The sequence below is a fragment of the Oncorhynchus mykiss genome, chromosome 25 (genome assembly GCF_013265735.2).
Source record: "Oncorhynchus mykiss isolate Arlee chromosome 25, USDA_OmykA_1.1, whole genome shotgun sequence".
NCBI lineage: Eukaryota > Metazoa > Chordata > Actinopteri > Salmoniformes > Salmonidae > Oncorhynchus > Oncorhynchus mykiss.
This window is the reverse complement of record NC_048589.1, coordinates 2280804-2299337: the sequence shown is the minus strand read 5'-3', so window position 1 is coordinate 2299337 and position 18534 is coordinate 2280804. Positions and strand designations below refer to the sequence as shown.

Sequence of the window (18534 nt, the reverse complement as noted above, 5' to 3'; positions counted from 1 at the left end):
AACCAATATACCCCATGTGCAAATGAGGTAGGATAAGAGAGGTAAAGGCAATAAATAGGCCATGGTGGCGACTGGAATGGTAGGGTGTGCAGAAGATGAATGTGCAAGTAGAGATACTGGGGTGCAAAGGAGCAAGATAGATAAATAAATAAATACAGTATGGGGATGAGGTAGATAGATGGTCTATTTATAGATTAGCTATGTAAAGGTGCAGTGATCTGTGAGCTGCTCTGACAGCTGGTGCTTAAAGCTAGTGAGGGAGGTAAGAGTCTCCAGCTTCAGAGATTTTTGCAGTTCGTTCCAGTCATTGGCAGCAGAGAACTGGAAGGAGAGGCGGCTAAATGAGGAACTGGCTTTGGGGGTGACCAATGAGATATACCTGCTGGAGCGTGTGCTACGGGTGGGTGCTGCTATGGTGACCAGTGAGCTGAGATAAGGCGGGGCTTTACCTAGCAGAGACTTGTAGATGACCTGGAGCCAGTGGGTTTGGCAACGAGTATGAAGCGAGTGCCAGCCAATGAGAGCATACAGGTCGCAGTGGTGGGTAGTATATGGGGCTTTGGTGACAAAACGGATGGCACTGTGATAGACTGCATCCAATTGGTTGAGTAGAGTGTTGGAGGCTATTTTGTAAATGACATCGCCGAAGTCGAGGATCGGTAGGATGGTCAGTTTTACAAGGGTATGTTTGGCAGCATGAGTGAAGGATGCTTTGATGCGAAATAGGAAGCCGATTCTAGATTTAATTATTTTGGATTTGAGATGTTTAATGTGAGCCTGGAAGGAGTGTTTACAGTCTAACCAGACACCTAGGTAATTCTAGTTGTCCACATATTCTAAGTCAGAACCGTCCAGGGTAGTGATTCTGGACGGGCAGGCAGGTGCGGGCAGTGAATGGTTGAAGAGCATGCATTTAGTTTTACTTGCATTTAAGAGCAGTTGGAGACCACGGAAGGAGAGTTGTATTGCATTTGAAGCTCATCTGGGGGTTAGTTAACACAGTGTCTAAAGAAGGGCCAGAGTTATACAGAATGGAGTCGTCTACGTAGAGGTGGATCAGAGAATCACCAGCAGCGAGAGCGACATCATTGATGTATACAGAGAAGAGAGTCTTCCCGAGAATTGAACCCTGTGGCACCCCCATAGAGACTGCCAGAGGTCTAGACAACAGGCCCTCCGATTTGACACACTGAACTCTGTCTGAGAAGTAGTTGGTGAACCAAGCGAAGCAATCATTTGAGAAACCTAGGCTGTTGAGTCTGACAATAAGAATGTTGTGATTGACAGAGTCGAAAGCCTTAGCCAGGTTGATGAATATGGCTGCACAGTAATGTCTCTTATCGATGACGGTTATGGTATCGTTTAGCACCTTGAGCGTGGCTGAGGTGCACCCATTACCAGCTCGGAAACCAGATTGCATAGCGGAGAAGGTACGGTGAGATTCGAAATGGTCGGTAATCTGTTTAACTTGGCTTTCAAAGACCTTAGAAAGGCAGGGTAGAATAGATATAGGTCTGTAGCAGTTTGGGTCTAGAGTGTCTCCACCTTTGAAGAGGGGGATGACCGCGGCAGCTTTCCAATCAGACAATACGAAAGAGAGGTTGAACAAGCTAGTAATAGGGGTTGCAACAACTTTGGCAGATAATTTTAGAAAGAGAGGGTCTTGTGGGGAGCGCTGTGCAGTTGACTGGGGTTGGGGTAGCCAGGTGGAAAGCATGGCCAGCCGTAGAAAAATGCTTGTTGAAATTCTCAATTATTGTGGATTTATCGGTAGTGACAGTGTTTCCTAGCCTCAGTGCATTGGGCAGCGGGGAGGAGGTGCTCTTATTCTCCATGGACTTTACAGTGTCCCAGAACCTTTTTGAGTTTGTACTACAGGATGCAAATTTCAGTTAAAGTTAGTATCAACTTTCCTAACTGCCTGTGTTTCACAGAGAGGAGACATACAGTAGAAAGCGACATGGCTGTCAACAAGGGAAACTTCCATGAACTTTTACAGGTCATAGGCAAATTCGACAAAACAGTTGCACAGAAAATCGCAGATAATCCTAGAAATGCTAAATACACACATCATGCATGATATACAGAATGAAACACTGGGCAAACCCTCAACTTTACAACCTTGCCTGCCTGTCCATATAAGAAAGAAAGAACCAAGGCCCTGGATGTCCAGAAGATTATAGACTCATGTGCACTGAACCACAACAACATCGTCCTTCTTTAAAACAACACTTGGTGAGTAACTGAAAGGTATTTTATTTATTGACAGAGTGTGCCTGTCCGGTCGTGGGAACATTATTCAATCTCGCTGATCTGGATCTAAATGGAACAAGAAGACGCATGCATATTGTCGGCCTACAAGTATTTTTGCAATATAAATATGATCGCTAAGATTGTGATAGCCAGCTCGTTTTACACCATGTGTACACAGTTGACAGGCATTGGGTAAATACATTTCTCGTTGTGGCTGCACTGTGGATCTTATTCCTTTCATTTCTGACATTAGACATTTAATCCGTAACATTATAACCAATGCACAGCAGGATGCATGTATATCGTCGGCCTACGAGTTATTTTTGTTTGCAGTAGAAATATAATCACTAAGATTGGGCATGGTAGCCAGTTCGTTTTACAAGTGTGTGTGCACAGTTAACAGGCATAGGCTAAATGCATTGCACTTCTCGTTGTGGCTGCACTTTGGATATTATTCATTTCAATTCTGATGTAGCCATTTCAGCCGATAGCCATTTCACCCTAAACATTATTACCGATGCACAGTTGTCTGATTATGCATATGGAATAAATGCACTTGTACATTTTCATGACTATTTACTATTTTCTTAGCACCCCCACGTATTGGTCAAGCCATACCGTATCACCCGGAGAGAGAAAATCCTGGCGCCGTGCCTGGAGTGTAATGTTAATTTTTGTTTATTTCAGTTTGGTTTATTATCTACTCCACTTGCTTTGGAAATGTTAACATATGTTTCCCATGCCAATAAAGCCCCTTGAATTGTATTGATACTCTCAATGTAAGACCCTGTAGGCTATGCCTGCTCCCTAACAAAGCAGAGTAGGATCGAAAAAGTATGGGCTTGCCTTGGGCTCTGTTTCAAAATATAACTTTTTTTTATATGACAGCGGTTCCACACGTTGCCGTGACGCAAGTTGTTTGGAAAAAATATAATTAGTATTTTATTCTATGTTTCATTATAGTCTTAGAATACTATAAAATATATGTGTGTCGACTGTGGTCAGGGTAGCCTAAGTGTGTCTTGTCTGTTTAATGAACATAATAACTATTGATTTCATGTGCATGACGCTGCCATGTAGCATATAGGCTGTACAGGCCAATAACATAATTCAACTCACAATATGCCAGTCTATTCTTTTGAAAATAGATTTTATTAGTCTTATAATGTTTCTGAGGACCTGCCTAAAACCAATGAATAATGGGTTTATTTGTGATTCAATGGATCTATTAAAATAGAAGCCTTCCCACATTGCCCGATGTCTGCTCCCACTCCTGCACTTGCTGGCATGTGCACAGGAGATACAAAAGGCTTATCCCGGTAAGAATGTGGTAAAAATGGGACTGAATTAATTAGGCTCTAAAAAACATATATATATATATATATATATATATATATATATATATATATATATATATATATATTATATATATTACAAGCCAAATACAGTAAACTCTGCCTGTAAAGGTACCAGTCACTACAAAGATAAAGGCGTCCTTCCTAACTCAGTTGCCAGAGAGCGAGGAAACCGCTTAGCGATTTCACCATAAGGCCAATGGTGACTTTAAAACAGTTCGTTTTCTCCTATCACAGCCATTAAACTCTGAGGTTGGATCAACAATATTGTAGTTACTCCATAATATCAGCCTAATTGACAGAGTGAAAAGAAGGAAACCTGTACAGAAAAAAAAATATTCCAAAACATGCATCCTTTTTGCAACAAGGCAGAGAAGTAATACTGCAACAAATGTGGCAAAGCATATTAACTTTTTGTACTGAATACAAAGTGTATGTTTGGGCAGATCCAATACAACACATTACTGAGTACCACTCTTCACATTTTCAAGCATAGTGGTGGTGGCATCATGTTATGGGTATGCTTGAAAACCTTAAGGACTGGGTAGTTCAGGATAAAAAATAAACGGAATGGAGCTAAGCACTGGCAAAATCCTAAAGGAAAAACTGGTTCAGTCAGCTTTCCACTAGACACTGGAAGATTAATGAATTCACCTTTCAGCAGGACAATAACCTAAAACACAAAAATCTGCTTGAAAATATATGTGAAGACCTGAAAATGGTTGTCTAGCAATGATCAACAACCAATTTCACAGAGCTTGAGGAATTTAAAAAAGAATAATGGGCAAATGTTGTACAATCCAGGTGTGCAAAGTTTTTAGAGACTTACCATAAAAAGACTCACGGCTGTAATCGCTGCCAAAGATGGTTCTAACATGTATTGACTCAGGGGGTTGAATACTTATCTAATCAAGATATATTACATTTATTTATTTATTTACAAATGTTGGAATTTTTCTTCCACTTTGACATTAGTGTTTTGTGTTGATTGCTGGCAAAAAATGACACCTAAATCAATTTTAAACACACAAAATGTGGAATAACTCGAGGTGTGAATACTTTCTGAAGGTACTGTATATACCTCACATGCGACCCATGATTAGACTATGCAATGAGCCTATTAAAATGTTTATCGGAGAGAGAAAGAAAGAGTATTTTACCAGTACATGTCAGGAACGAAAAAGAGAAAGAGACAAGGAATCTGAGAACCCTTTATAACATCTGACTAGTTGACCAATAGCATTACTGTTGAGTTAACTTCTAATCAGTTATCAGACCTACAGGATGTAAAGACAACAGAAGCTCTCCTTCTCGTTTATCTGCGTTGTTTGTAACTTTTTGTTACTCTTTTTGTACATAATGTTGCCGCTACCGTCTCTTATGACTGAAAATAACTTCTAGACATCAGGACTGCGATTACTCATCACGGACAGGCAGAATCCTTTTTCTTCTTTCACGACTCTGTCGAGCTTGAGGCGAAGGATATACGGCTCCCTCGGGAACAGGCCCCGACCCCCAGTGATCTGCGTGAAGAGGAAAAAGAGAGGCCGGAGAGCGGGCTGCCTTCTGACAAGTCGGAGGCGATCGAATAAACCCCCACTCCCCTCAATTCTGCTAGCAAACATGCAATCTTTGTACAATAAAATGGACGAGTTATTGGGAAGATTAAACTACCAACGGGACATTAAAAACTGTAACATCTTATGCTTCACGGAGTCGTGGCTGAACAACATACAGGTGGCTGGTTATACGATGTACCGGCAGGATAGAACAGCGGTGTCTGGTAAGACAAGGGTTGGCAGTCTGTCTTTTTGTAAACAACAGCTGGTGCACAATATCTAAGGAAGTCTCAAGCAATTGCTCACCTGAGGTAGAGTTTCTCATGATAAACTGCAGGCCACACTACCTACCGAAAGAGTTAAACAAAAAAAAATTCTAGCCATTTACATACCACCACAGGAAGAGGCTGGCACTAAGATAGCATTGAATGAGCTGTATTCCGCCATAAGCGAACAAGAAAACGCTCACCCAGAGGCGGCGCTCCTAGTAGAAACGGAATGCAGGGAAACTTAAATCAGTTTTACCAAACCTGGACCACCTAGAGTCCACACACAGAGATGCATACAAAGCTCTCCCTCTCCCTCCATTTGGCAAATCTGACCATAATTACATCATCCTGATTCCTGCTTACAAGAAAAAATTAAAGCAGAAAGCACCAGTGATTAGATCAATAAAAAAGTGATCAGATGAAGCAGATGCTAAGCTACAGGACTGTTTTGCTAGCACAGACTGGAATATGTTCCGGGATTCCTCTAATAGCATTGAGGAGTACACCACATCTGTCATGGGCTTCTTCAATAATTGCATCAATGACGTCATCCCCACAGTGACCATACGTACATACACCAACCAGAAGTCATGGATTACAGGCAGCATCCACACTGAGTTAAAGGCAAGAGCTGGTGCTTTCAAGGAGTGCGATTCTAACCCGGAAGTTTATAAGAAATCCAACTATGCCCTCCGACGAACCATCAAACAGGCAAAGCATCAATACAGGACTGAGATCGAGTCGTACTACACCGGCTCTGACGCTCGTCGGATGTGGCAGGTTCTGCAAACCATTACTGACTACAAAGAGAAGCACAGCCGTGAGCTACCCAGTGACACGAGCCTACCGACGAGCTTAACTACTTCTATGCTCGTTTTGAGGCAAATAACACTGAAACATGCATGAAAGCACCAGCTGTACTGGAAGACTGTGTGATCACGCTCTCTGCAGCCGATATGAGTAAGACCTTTAGACAGGTCAACATTCACAAGGCCGGCCGCAGGGCCAGACGGATTACCAGGACGTGTACTGCGAGCATGCGCTGACCAACTAGCAAGTGTCTTCACTGACATTTTCAACTCCCACTGTCTGGGTCTTTAATACCAACATGTTTTAAGCAGAACACCATAGAGCCTGTGCCCCAAAACACTAAGGTAAACTGCATAAATGACTACTGACCCGTAGAACTCATGTCTGTAGCCATAAAGTGCTTTGAAAGGCTGGTCATGGCTCACACCAACACCATCATCCCAGAAACCCTAGACCCACTCCAATTTGCATACCGCCCCAACAGATCCACAGATGATGCAGTCTCTATTGCACTCCACACTGGCCTTTCCCACCTGGACAAAAGGAACACCTATGTGAGAATGCTATTCATACGGTCAATACCATAGTGCCCTCAAAGCTCATCATAAGCTCAGGACCCTGTGACTAAACACCTCCCTCTGCAACTGGATCCTGGACTTCCTTACTGGCCGCCATCAGGTGGTAAGGGTAGGTAACAATACATTGGCCACGCTGATCCTCAACACAGGGGCCCCTCAGGGGTGCGTGCTCAGCCCCTTCCTGTACTCTCTGTTCACTCATGACTGCACAGCCAGGCACGACTCCAACACCATCATTAAATTTGCTGATGACAGAACAGTGGTAGGCCTGATCACCGACAACAACGAGACAGCCTATAGGGAGGTGGTCAGAGACCTGGCCGTGTGGTGCCAGGACAACAGCCTCTCCCTCAACGTGATCAAGACAAAGGAGATGATTGTGGACTACAGGAAAAAGGGGACCGAGCACACCCCCATTCTCATCGAGGCTGCAGTGGAGCAGGTTGAGAGATTCAAGTTCCTTGGTGTCCACATCACCAACAAACTAACATGGTCCAAGCACAACATGACAGTTGTGAAGTGTGCACGACAAAACCTATTCCCCCTCAGGAGACTGAAAAGATTTGGCATGGGTCCTCAGATCCTCAAAAGGTTCTACAGCTGCACCATCGAGAGCATCCTGACTGGTTGCATCACTGCCTAGTATGGCAACTGATTGGCCTCCGACCACAAGGCACTACAGACGGTAGTGCGAATGGCCCAATACATCAGTGGGGCGAAGCTTCTTGCCATCCAGGACCTCTATACCAGGTGGTGTCAGAGGAAGGCCCTAAAAATGGTCAAAGACTCCAGACACTCACATTATTGTGTGATAATATCATCATTAAATACAATTATGAAACTATTCAGATCTTTGTAACACTTTGTTACTAAACTCTGCTTCAAACGGTCTCAAAGAATGTGGTATCTTAGTCTGTGGTTCAAGGAAGAAGTTAGCATTCACTCTCACGGCAAGCGGTACCGGAGCACCAATTCTAGGTCCAAGAGGCTTCTAACAGCTTCGCCATAAGACTCCTGAACATCTAGTCAAATGGCTACCCAGACTATTTGCATTACCCCCCATCTTCACACCACTGCCACTCTCTGTTGTCATCTGTGGGATCGGGGCACCACCAGTACAGAGCTTGCTCAGGAATGGCAGCAGGCAGGTGTGAGTGCATCTGCACGCACAGTGAGGCAAAGACTTTTGGAAGATGGCCTGGTGTCAAGAAGGGCAGCAAAGAAGCCACTTCTCTCCAGGAAAAACATCAGGGAGAGACTGATATTCTGCAGAAGGTACAGGGATTGGACTGCTGAGGACTGGGGTAAAGTCCTTTTCTCTGATGAATCCCCTTTCCGATTGTTTGGGGCATCCGGAAAAAACTTGTCCGGAGAAGACAAGGTGAGCGCCACCAACAGTCCTGTGTCATGCCAACATTAAAGCATCTTGAGACCATTCATGTGTGGGGTTGTTTCTCAGCCAAGGGAGTGGGCTCACTCACAATTTTGCCTAAGAACACAGCCATGAATAAAGAATGGTACCAACACATCCTCCGAGAGCAACATCTCCCAACCATCCAGGAACAGTTTGGTGACGTACAATGCATTTTCCAGTTTGATGGAGCACCTTGCCATAAGGCAAAAGTGATAACTGACGTCTGTGATGTTTGGATTCAAAATTGGAGTTGTTGACCAGTAGCATTACTGTTGACTTAATTTCCAATCAGATGTCAGACCTACAGGGTATAAAGATAGCAGAACCTCTGCTTCTTAGAGGTGAGACAAGAGGGGGTTGCTGAGATTATGCAGAGAAGACTGACTTCCTAAGACAACACTAGGGATTATTGCATACAGTGTAAAGAGTCACTTTGGGGGTTGGGCTGTCCTACACCTGCAGTACTTTTTTTTGTAGAGTACATTTGAGGTATCGGCCTCTATGAAGTGAACTCAGAGTTTGGCTTTGCATCCCCCCCAAAACCCAATGAGCTTCTTTGAGATGGATGCAACACCTTTATACCTTCATATCGATGCATCTGCCCATTTGAAAGTCTTCGTAATCCTCTTGTTCTGTGGCATTTTGCTGCGCAGAGCTACAGCGATAGGAGAAGTCATGTTTGGAAAAGAGCATTGGTTCAAAGTGGAAGGGATGTCAGACTAAAGCGAGTCTAGAATGACCCGCCGCTCTCCTACTCACATTGACTCACTGGTGGTTGGAACGTGCAGCTGGTTATCAGTATTAGTAGCTAAGTTTCGATCCAATTGGCTTAAGATTTTCATGCAAATATTTAAAAATCTACATAAAAACAATATGCGCATTTTCCCACCAGAGATGTTTTCATCAAATTGACTTGCAGATAAAAGGCTGTGGGTGATGATGTGGCGCACATAAAAAGAAAAAGGGAAAAAGTAAGAATAGTGTCTGCACTCATGACTGTAAGTCAATCTGGATAAGAGTGTCTGCTAAATGACTAAAATGTAAAATGGTAAAAAATTATAACAACTTTTGCTGTTAAATAGCCATGTACTGAATATTTTTTTAAAATATATTCTGTACTTTTTGTCGCAAAAAAAGTTGTACTGTATAGCAATTGTGCCTGCTCAGGTTTTGGCACATGTGCTCCAGCCAACAGCTTCATCACAGATACAGTGGGGTGTAGCCTACATGATGAGATAATTATGGACAAAAGAGCAAGATTATTTTTATTTGTCAAACGGCAGCCAAGCATCAATCATGTCATCAGAATAAGACCCTTGATAGTTATTGGAAATGAGCATCACGCTCATCACTGTGCACTTTCAACCCCCAGTGAATTATTTCATCTGTAGCCTAAAACTGCATATTTTCCTGAGTCATAGTATGAGGACCACACATACATACATCTCATGCATCTCATGACATCTCATGACTCCAAGTTTACGTCAATATAATGGTTATTTTATCAATATTGGCTCATAAATATCATTTTACAGACACAAAAAGATCCCACCATGTCTAATGTATTTTGTTTTGTCGACATTTGGAAAGTTTACCGACAGGCCTGTGGTGAATGTTGAACTGGGGCTTATTTAAATCAAGACTAATTGCAGAATATTTTCAATAAAATGTCAAAAGCAGTTTTTACAACCATATACATAAAAAAATCAAAGTTATTATTGGATCTGAAGAATATGGGTTCTAAAGAAACACTGTAGCAGATAAACTCCTATTATAGATAGATCATCCAATTTCACAGTCATTGTGTATGCACAAATTCTGCATAATCATTGCTGTGATGAATTGGATGTCTACTCTTTAAACACACAAATTACAACCGCATTACCAACCCACTTGTAAAAGCGTAATCTCTTAGGAACTTCAACCTGTCCGAACCAGTACAAAACAACCTATTTGACTGACACTGTAAAATGCGACCTCTGTTGTGAAGCGCTCCCATGTCTCTCTCAAGTCTCCACTCTGTCCCTGAAGAATGTGTAATCCCTCTTTGTCTATGTAAGCCTCTCTGTGCCTCTCATTGTAAATCCTGCCACTTGGGTTTTCCCATGTAATGGAAGTATTTCATCCTGCCTTTTCCCCTCATCTCTCCCCAGGATTGTTGAAATCTACAGCCGTCGACTGCAAGGTACTTCCATACTTTTTAAAATCAATTTATACACTTGATAGTTGACGGACAATAAAATGAGCTGCACCTAGAGCTTTTGTGTATTTTTATTGTTGTTTTTATGTAACATTTTACATTAAGTTGTTCTTATACCTGTACACTTACACTGTAATTACTACAGTAACAACATTTGAGTAATTCCATTAAAATTCTATTACTTTTTGGAGATGGTCAGTTGGTTGACTGGTAACAGTGTTGTTGTTGGAACCTAGAACAAACCTTACCAATAACCTGCCATGAACCCACCATGTCATAGGCGATGATGTCAGAGGTTTGACTTTGCTCTTTGACGTTCTCTGACTTGGACCTTGTTTATCCGTCTGTTCTCTTTCAGTTCAAGAGCGGTTGACCAAACAAATCGCTGTGGCAATCACTGAAGCTCTGCAGCCTGCTGGGGTGGGCGTCGTCATCGAGGCAACGTATGTCTCTTTCTCCCTTTTTGGTTTTTACACTCACCACTGATACGAACAGATGAAAGATACACTATGGAATTTTAGTTGCTAATCGTTTGTCAATTTTCTTCTGGAATGTAGGCTGGATGTGTATACACACAAATTAATATTAATACATAATCTCACAAATCCTTAGGAAAACAATATGCTTTTGCTCACAAGGTGTGCTCTTTCTGTTCAATATGTTCATTTCTGGACAATATTTCTGTCCATTTAGGTGTACCCCATTAGGTAAAAGTACCTTATTGACTTTATAAAATGATGCAATCATGGCAGTCAAAACACAAACACGCACAAATGAAACCAAAGATAAAGGGAGAGGCCACATCTGGACAATCTTCAATGTGTCATTAACCAAACATTTCCCATACACCCAAATCTAATAACTATAAGACATGGATAATGATGCCTTTCTTCCTCCCTTCTTCCTGCATGCAGTCACATGTGCATGGTGATGAGGGGGGTGCAGAAGATGAACAGCAAGACTGTGACCAGCACCATGCTGGGGGTGTTCAGGGAGGACCCGAAGACACGGGACGAGTTCCTCACCCTAATCAGGAACTGAGAGGGACGGCTGGCCCACAAACCTGCTGCCCAGCCCAGCGCAGACCCTTCTCCCTGTCGCCTGCCTGGAGCTAGAGCAGTCCACACAGCAGTTTTGGTACGAAGCCTAGAGTCCGGGCTTGCAGTGTATGTGAGGTGTGTGTGTGTGTGTGTGTCTATCCCTCCACCCCCTTCCAAATAATCACACACATCACATGGTCGCATGACACAGCTGTCTTGTGTGTGTACATGACAGTCTTACTAAACGGTGTCTGTCAGCTGGCTTAACCTAAACATGAATAGTTTGGATCAATGATTAGTGTTTCTTATGGTTACTTAATTTAAAGGACTATGATCCTGTTAAAACATTTTTTGTTGTAACTTTTCATTAGATTGAACCTCCAAGTACGGTAAAGATACTTACACCTACGTAGAAACATCCTAACATTAAAATCAATATCTTTATCCAAAGTAAGCTAGGCCCAGTAGGACCATATGTCAGTTTTACTTTTTTATTTATTTTATTGAACCTTTATTTAACTTGGCAAGTCAGTTAAGAACAAATTCATATTTACAATGACGGCCTACCAAAAGGCAAAAGACCTCCTGCGGAGACGGGGGCTTGGATTAAAATGAATATATATATATATATATAAACATAAGACAAAACACACATCACGACAAGAGAGACAACACTACATGAACTTGCCTTGAGCCAAACCTATTCAAAAGTGCCAAGTGCCCTTTTCACATGGCATCATATTCCTGCTCAAGCCAAATGCTCGCTTTCAAATTTGGTAGCCACTGCTTTAAATACAGTATACTGCACCCTGCAACTTCAGGGAACTAACAATGATGGCTTTCTGAGGGTTAACTGAATAAATCCTATACAGGATCGGAACGGTTGAACTGACGTAGGCTGATGTGATTCGCATGAGGTTGTAAGTAACAAGAACATTTCCCAGGACATAGACATATCTGATATGGGCAGAAAGCTTCTAACCGCACTGTCCAATTTACAGTAGCTATTACAGTGAAAGAATACCATGCTATTGTTTGAGGAGATTGCACAGTTATGAACTTGAAGATGTATTAATAAACCAATTAGGCACATTTGAGCAGATTTGACACAACATTTTGAACAGAAATGCAGTGGTTCACTGAATCAGTCTAAAACTTTGCACATACACTGCTGCCATGTATTGGCCAAAATCTAAATTGCGCCTAGATAAAATATTGGCCTTTTTATTGCATTTCAAAGATGATGGAACAAAAAAAAACATTTTTTTTCCCTTTGTATTATCTTTTACCAGATCTAATGTGTTATATTCTCATACATTAATTTCACATTTCCACAAACTTCAAAGTGTTTCAAATGGTATCAAGAATATGCATATTCCTGCTTCAGGCCCTGAGCTACAGGCAGTTAGATTTGGGTATGTCATTTTAGGCGGAAATTGAAAAAAAAGGGTCCGATCCTTAATTAACTGTGGTGTTCAAATTATGTGAGGTAATGTCACTGTTAGTTTTTCATTTGTTCTATAACCAAAGGACCAAGGTTTCCAAGGGTGCAGTTAAAGTGACTGGATGATAACTGGCTAGTGCAATGAAGGATGATCAGACGGGACTAAAAAGTGTCAATTTTAGGTCACCCTGTCTTAATATGGACACCCTAGATTATTCGCTAAGTCTCACTCACTATTGTAGTTATTTGTTGAAAATGTCACAATAGTACAGATTCACAGACGTATGACTGATCTGCTTTCTCTGTATCCCCCAAGTGGGCATTTCACCATTCAGAGAGGATTTCTATTGGGCACCCCTTTGTATCTCTCTGTAAGTCGTATAGCCTATGTGCGTGTGTATTTGTTTGTGTGCGTTGAAGGCCAGCCCAGTATATATTCTGCTGTCCTTCTGCCTTACTGATTTTTCACTTGATAAGTAGAGTTCATTTCCGACGATGAATTTGAAGAGACTAGACACAAAGGAATCGGCTGTCTCCACTCATCTATTGGAAAAGAAACACGTTTTACTCTCTTACCCTTCTAATGTCAATTCTGTTACACTTCTAAATATCTACGTATGTCTGTGTATAAATGTTTCATAATTGTAGTTAAATATTCTGCAGTTTACAGAGTACAGTACATCCCTCTTTGCTACGTCACATATATTGTATGTATGCAATTTCATGTATTATCTCAGCAAATTAGGGATATTAAAATATAGTAACCTACATGAAAATGTACAGTGTTAGGATAAATAGGTTTAGTAGCAAGGAACATATGCTGATGAGCGGTATATTTTTTAATTTATTGGAAATATATAACACTCATATTGAAATGGGGAGGTTTTAACCAATGTGATTTGATCATTGGGGTTGTGTGTGTGTGTTTGGAATAGATGAGCGCTATAGTCAGTCAGACAGCTCCTGCATCGTCTCTGTGGCCTTCTTTAGGAGGATTTGTTCTTTGGGTTCCTTCACTACTGTCGTTTACATTACACTTCTTACTGTGTTAATTTGAAAGACTTTTCAACAAAGGAAAATAAATCTGTATGTGTGAACTAGGAACATGGGTACTGTGCTCTTATTTGTAAAGCCCCGTTTATACCTGGTGGTGACATGCCTGTCCTGATCTTGTCTACATTCTGATTGGGCTCATTTTTAGACCAGTCTAAATAATTAAAATAACTGGTTGTGATCACAGGATGCTAGCATAATATAACCGGTGCTTAATGCTGTGTTAGTAACCAAGTGGGAATTTACAAAATACGACTGGGAAAAATCCACTTGAATAGCCCTCCAACTGATAATTTACTAATGGGAAACTCGTCTATCATCCTGTGCTCCCACATGCTGACCTCTGACTTCACCTACTAAGGAAATCACCTCTTACACAAGTTTCGGCAGTTAAATGCAACAAAACATTATTTATGAAATTTAACCTTTATTAAACTTGGCAAGTCAGTTAAGAACAAATTCTTATTTACAATGACTGCCTACCCCGGCCATTTGTGCATCGCCCTATGGGCCTGGCTCCCAAGTGGGTGGACCTATGCCCACCCATGGCTACACCCCTGCCATGTGAAATCCATAGATTAGGACCTAATGAATTTATTTCAATTGACTGAAATCCTTATATGAACTGTAACTCACTAAAATCTTTGAGCATATTGCATTTATTTTTGTTCAGTATAGCAATATGGTTTTTGAATACAAGTTCCTGTCAAAACCACTATGCAAATGTCGGCTACAGCGGATCTGATTGAGTAGAGCCATTAGCCAATCAGCGTTTCTCAACGAGTTCAAAGCACCCGTATGCATCCAACTCGTAAATTCCCACCTCCCACTTGGTTACGAATACAGCATAAGACAGACACCCAGATAAATGAACATTGGCAACAGGTTTTATGAATGTGCTTCAGTTCCTCTGATTCGTGGAATTTTGGGATGAGCAGCCAGTAGAATCGTCTCCTGCTATGGTGTGACCTCCCAGCTGTATCACTTATTAGAAATTGAATAAAAAAATAAAAATTATCCAGACAATTTTACAAGTTATTCTTTAATCTTTTTTTGTCTGTGGTTATCACAAAGACGTCAAGCATTTTAACACAGACCCCACAAAACATTCAGTATCTTTCACTCACACACTTAACAGCTCTCCCATTCTGACTACATGGCAATTTACACAGGAGTCTCCATAGGTCCATGTAGAACAGGACAGATGACCATCTACACTTCCTCTCACTAGCCAAACCCTGCCCGACGCAAGTAGCCAAGTTACAGGAACACAGAACCTGAGACAGGCTTTTGGCCGGGCATCAGGGCCGAATAACAGCAGCCTCCATTGGACCGGGCCATGTCATGTCGCAGCATTTCTGGCACATTTGACAAGATGTATTTTACAGTTACAGCATGATGCGCAAGCACACTCTTTCTCACACACAACAGGTACAGTTCATAACTTCATATCAGCATTGAAAAGTACCTACAGAAACCAAAAAAATCTGCTGACAACACAAGGCCAGCCAGAAGAAGACAAGTGTTCCATATTGTTTTTGTCTGAAAATGTGACACCAACAAGACAAGTTTCAAAGTGTCCTAGAGGAGCCCTAGAGGAGCTCGTATGCAGTTTGGAGGATGCCACCATGTAACTGTCAACATAGCTCTAACTGGGTTGCTTCATGTAATAATATTACAGTTTTCTAACGTCCATAGAAAATTATTTACATTTGGGGTAAATGTCTAGAGTACAAAAAAGGCACTGCCATTTGTTATTCAAAATATGACTGCCCAGCCTTGTGCATGCATTTCTAAAATTACTTCCTTTTGGGGGGGCTTTTGAGTTTTATTCTTAAACAAAAAAAATTGTTTTTTTAAATATATATGTAAGCCTGCAGTCAATACAGGATATCGGCTCTTCGATAACAAAAACAAAACAAATGAAAAGTACAGTAACGTGGTATAACCTTTGTTACAGTATGGATGATTTCGAGTTCACCCCCCCCCCCCAAAAAAAATCTCGCCATCGAATAATTGAGAGTTAAAAAAAAAAAAAGCGTCAAGTCTTAATTTACACTAAAAGAAAAATAATATATTTGGAAAACTGTTAATACTGCAGTGTGTTCAGCAGCTCTCTCTCATCTCAGAGGGGAGGAGCCCTATAGAGTTTGGATGCACTTTGGAAAATAAAAAAATAAACCCTTTGAGGAGTCGAAGTCTGATCCACAGCTGCAGCAATATATGAACGACACCGACTCCTCTTCTGTTTACTGCCTCATCACTCTCTCATAGGCACATACTGTAGCGTACACTACATGCAAACACACAACCTCATGGGCACTAGTGAGTGTGTACATCCCCACCCTAGCATGCTCTATCCCCTGCCCTGCAGTTGTTGCCAATCTTATGGATGGGCTACTTCGCTTAGCCTTCCACTGTGATGTCATCAAGAACCACACAGGTGGTGGTTAGCTTAGTAGGCACTGGTTGACCATTACCATATGGTTAGCCCTGAACCTTTAATACGCATAGAAAAAGTCTATTAGCTGACAAAGTAGGAAGGGCCTTATCCCACACAAATAACCCCAGACGAACCACGTCTCTTGGCAATGTGTCAAAAGGGTTGTCACCCTCTATCCAATTTGTTTTGCTGGTGGCTGGATCAAAAAGTGAACTTTGCGAACAGAGCATCGAGGGGGTAAACATTTCTATCAAAGAGCACACGCAGTATTCAGTCATTTGGCCAACCAGGATATGATAAGCATTCACAAAGCGTCAGAAAAAGACACACACATCCCAAGAAGACACTTGTTGCGCGTCTATCCTCCACTATCAAAAACAGAAATTTGCGATTATAATGTAGTTCAAAACAAAAATAACTATTATTTGAGATGTGCTTATGGTCACCAGCCATAGTAAGTTAATACATATGGTACTTTAAATAATACATCTAAATGAATACAATAAATCAACTCTGCAACAGTAATAGAAAAAAATAAAAAATAAATAATGATTTGAATCTGCTAATAATAGTATTGATTTATATGGCAGTGGCAAGTGGCTCTAACTACCATGTACTGTGTATCCACTGATGCACGTTGCATCGGTGTAACAATACATACTGTAATGCTGCCACTAAATATTTTCCAAAGCCATGCCACAAAAGGGTTCATGCCAATTCATGCATTATGCACCATTCGCCGTCCCAGTTAAGGCCATGCGTTTTTAGTGAGCGCACTTCCTGAAGTAGTGACGTATGGCTGACTGAAAAGGCCGGTGACGTTTAGTCAATAACAGGTTACAGGTTTGACTGGGTGAGGTTGTCAGTTGTCAACCCTACCTTTTGACAATATGGTTCAATCCAAGAACTTCAGTTCAATGTTCACTAGGGGAGTGGGCTGTAGTTCTTGTGGCAGAGAAAGGGGGGGGGGGGGTTCTCCGCCGGCGAGAAAGGGTGCATTTGGCATGAAGCTTGTTTCATTTCACGACTCGAGTTCACCTCCCTTTCTCTGAACTGCAAAACCCTGAACTTTCCCTTTCCAAACCCTTTGCTTCTCCCCACTGATGAAGGTCTATGGCACATACTTGACATTTCTATTGCTGCACCTATTGGAATTGTTATTGATGGATTAGCTGTAGTAAAATATCACGGCACCAAGTGCAGAACAAGAAAACAAGACTCTTTTTAAGAATAAAAAAATTACAAAATAACCCTCACAAAAACACAATTTTGGATCACTCCAAATTGATTCCAACTTGGGAAAAACCAACCAGGATGCCCATTCAGGCAATGACCTCATCAGCATGACCTTCCATGCACAAAAAACCCATACAGAGCCAAACTGTTATAAAAAAAACTTTTAAGAGCTTATTTTAACATTAACCTACCCTTATAGTCGGTCATGCAGATAACAACGAACAGAGGATACATAGAAAGACTAAAAAAACAATAAGAAATCAAAGTGCCTGGATGTCGGTAACTGCTTTTTGCCACTAGGTGGAGGTAAGTACTAAAAAAAGAGCAATCTCGGGGAGTAAAACTACTTTAAAACCCTTGCTATGCTGCTTGAGGGAAAGGAAACCTCCGCAGCAACCTTCTCATTCACTATGGCTACTTCCTGATTCTCCTCTGTGTACATCACTGGTTAGCATTCTCTCCTTCCTCCTTGATTTGTCTCTTACTTCCTAGTAAGATTGGGAGCGTATAGCATAAAACAAACAAGTAATCCTCATTCTAGTTCACAACAAGACCCATTAAAAATACTCCAGACCCACACTGACTAGCCCTAATTATAGACTAGGTCACACAACATTGTGCACCTGTTACAGGAACTTCGCTCCAGACAAAGCCCAAGCAAATGAACAGCAACTTTCAATGCATAGTCTGCAGGTACAAATAAAAACAATTAAAAAATTATATATACATACATACAACCGTTCAAAAGTTTGGGGTCACGTAGAAATGTCCTTGTTTTTGAAAGAAAAGCACATTTCTTGTCCATTAAAATAACATAAATTTGATCAGAAATACAGTGCAGACATTGTTAATGTTGTAAATGACTATTGTCGCTGGAAAC

General features: G+C 41.4%; 1 protein-coding gene across 1 annotated transcript in view; it reads left to right on the top strand.

Annotated features, from left to right (window-relative positions):
- Positions 1 to 12422, top strand: part of LOC100136794 (GTP cyclohydrolase 1-like) — a 43032-nt gene extending 30610 nt beyond the window's left edge. Inside the window, exons 4-6 of the mRNA XM_021584318.2 lie at positions 10392 to 10423; positions 10797 to 10881; positions 11353 to 12422. Of these exons, the coding sequence (XP_021439993.1) occupies positions 10392 to 10423; positions 10797 to 10881; positions 11353 to 11479 (244 nt within the window). The 3' untranslated portion in view covers positions 11480 to 12422. The remainder of the gene's footprint in view (positions 1 to 10391; positions 10424 to 10796; positions 10882 to 11352) is intronic.
- Positions 12423 to 18534: the final 6112 nt, after the last annotated feature.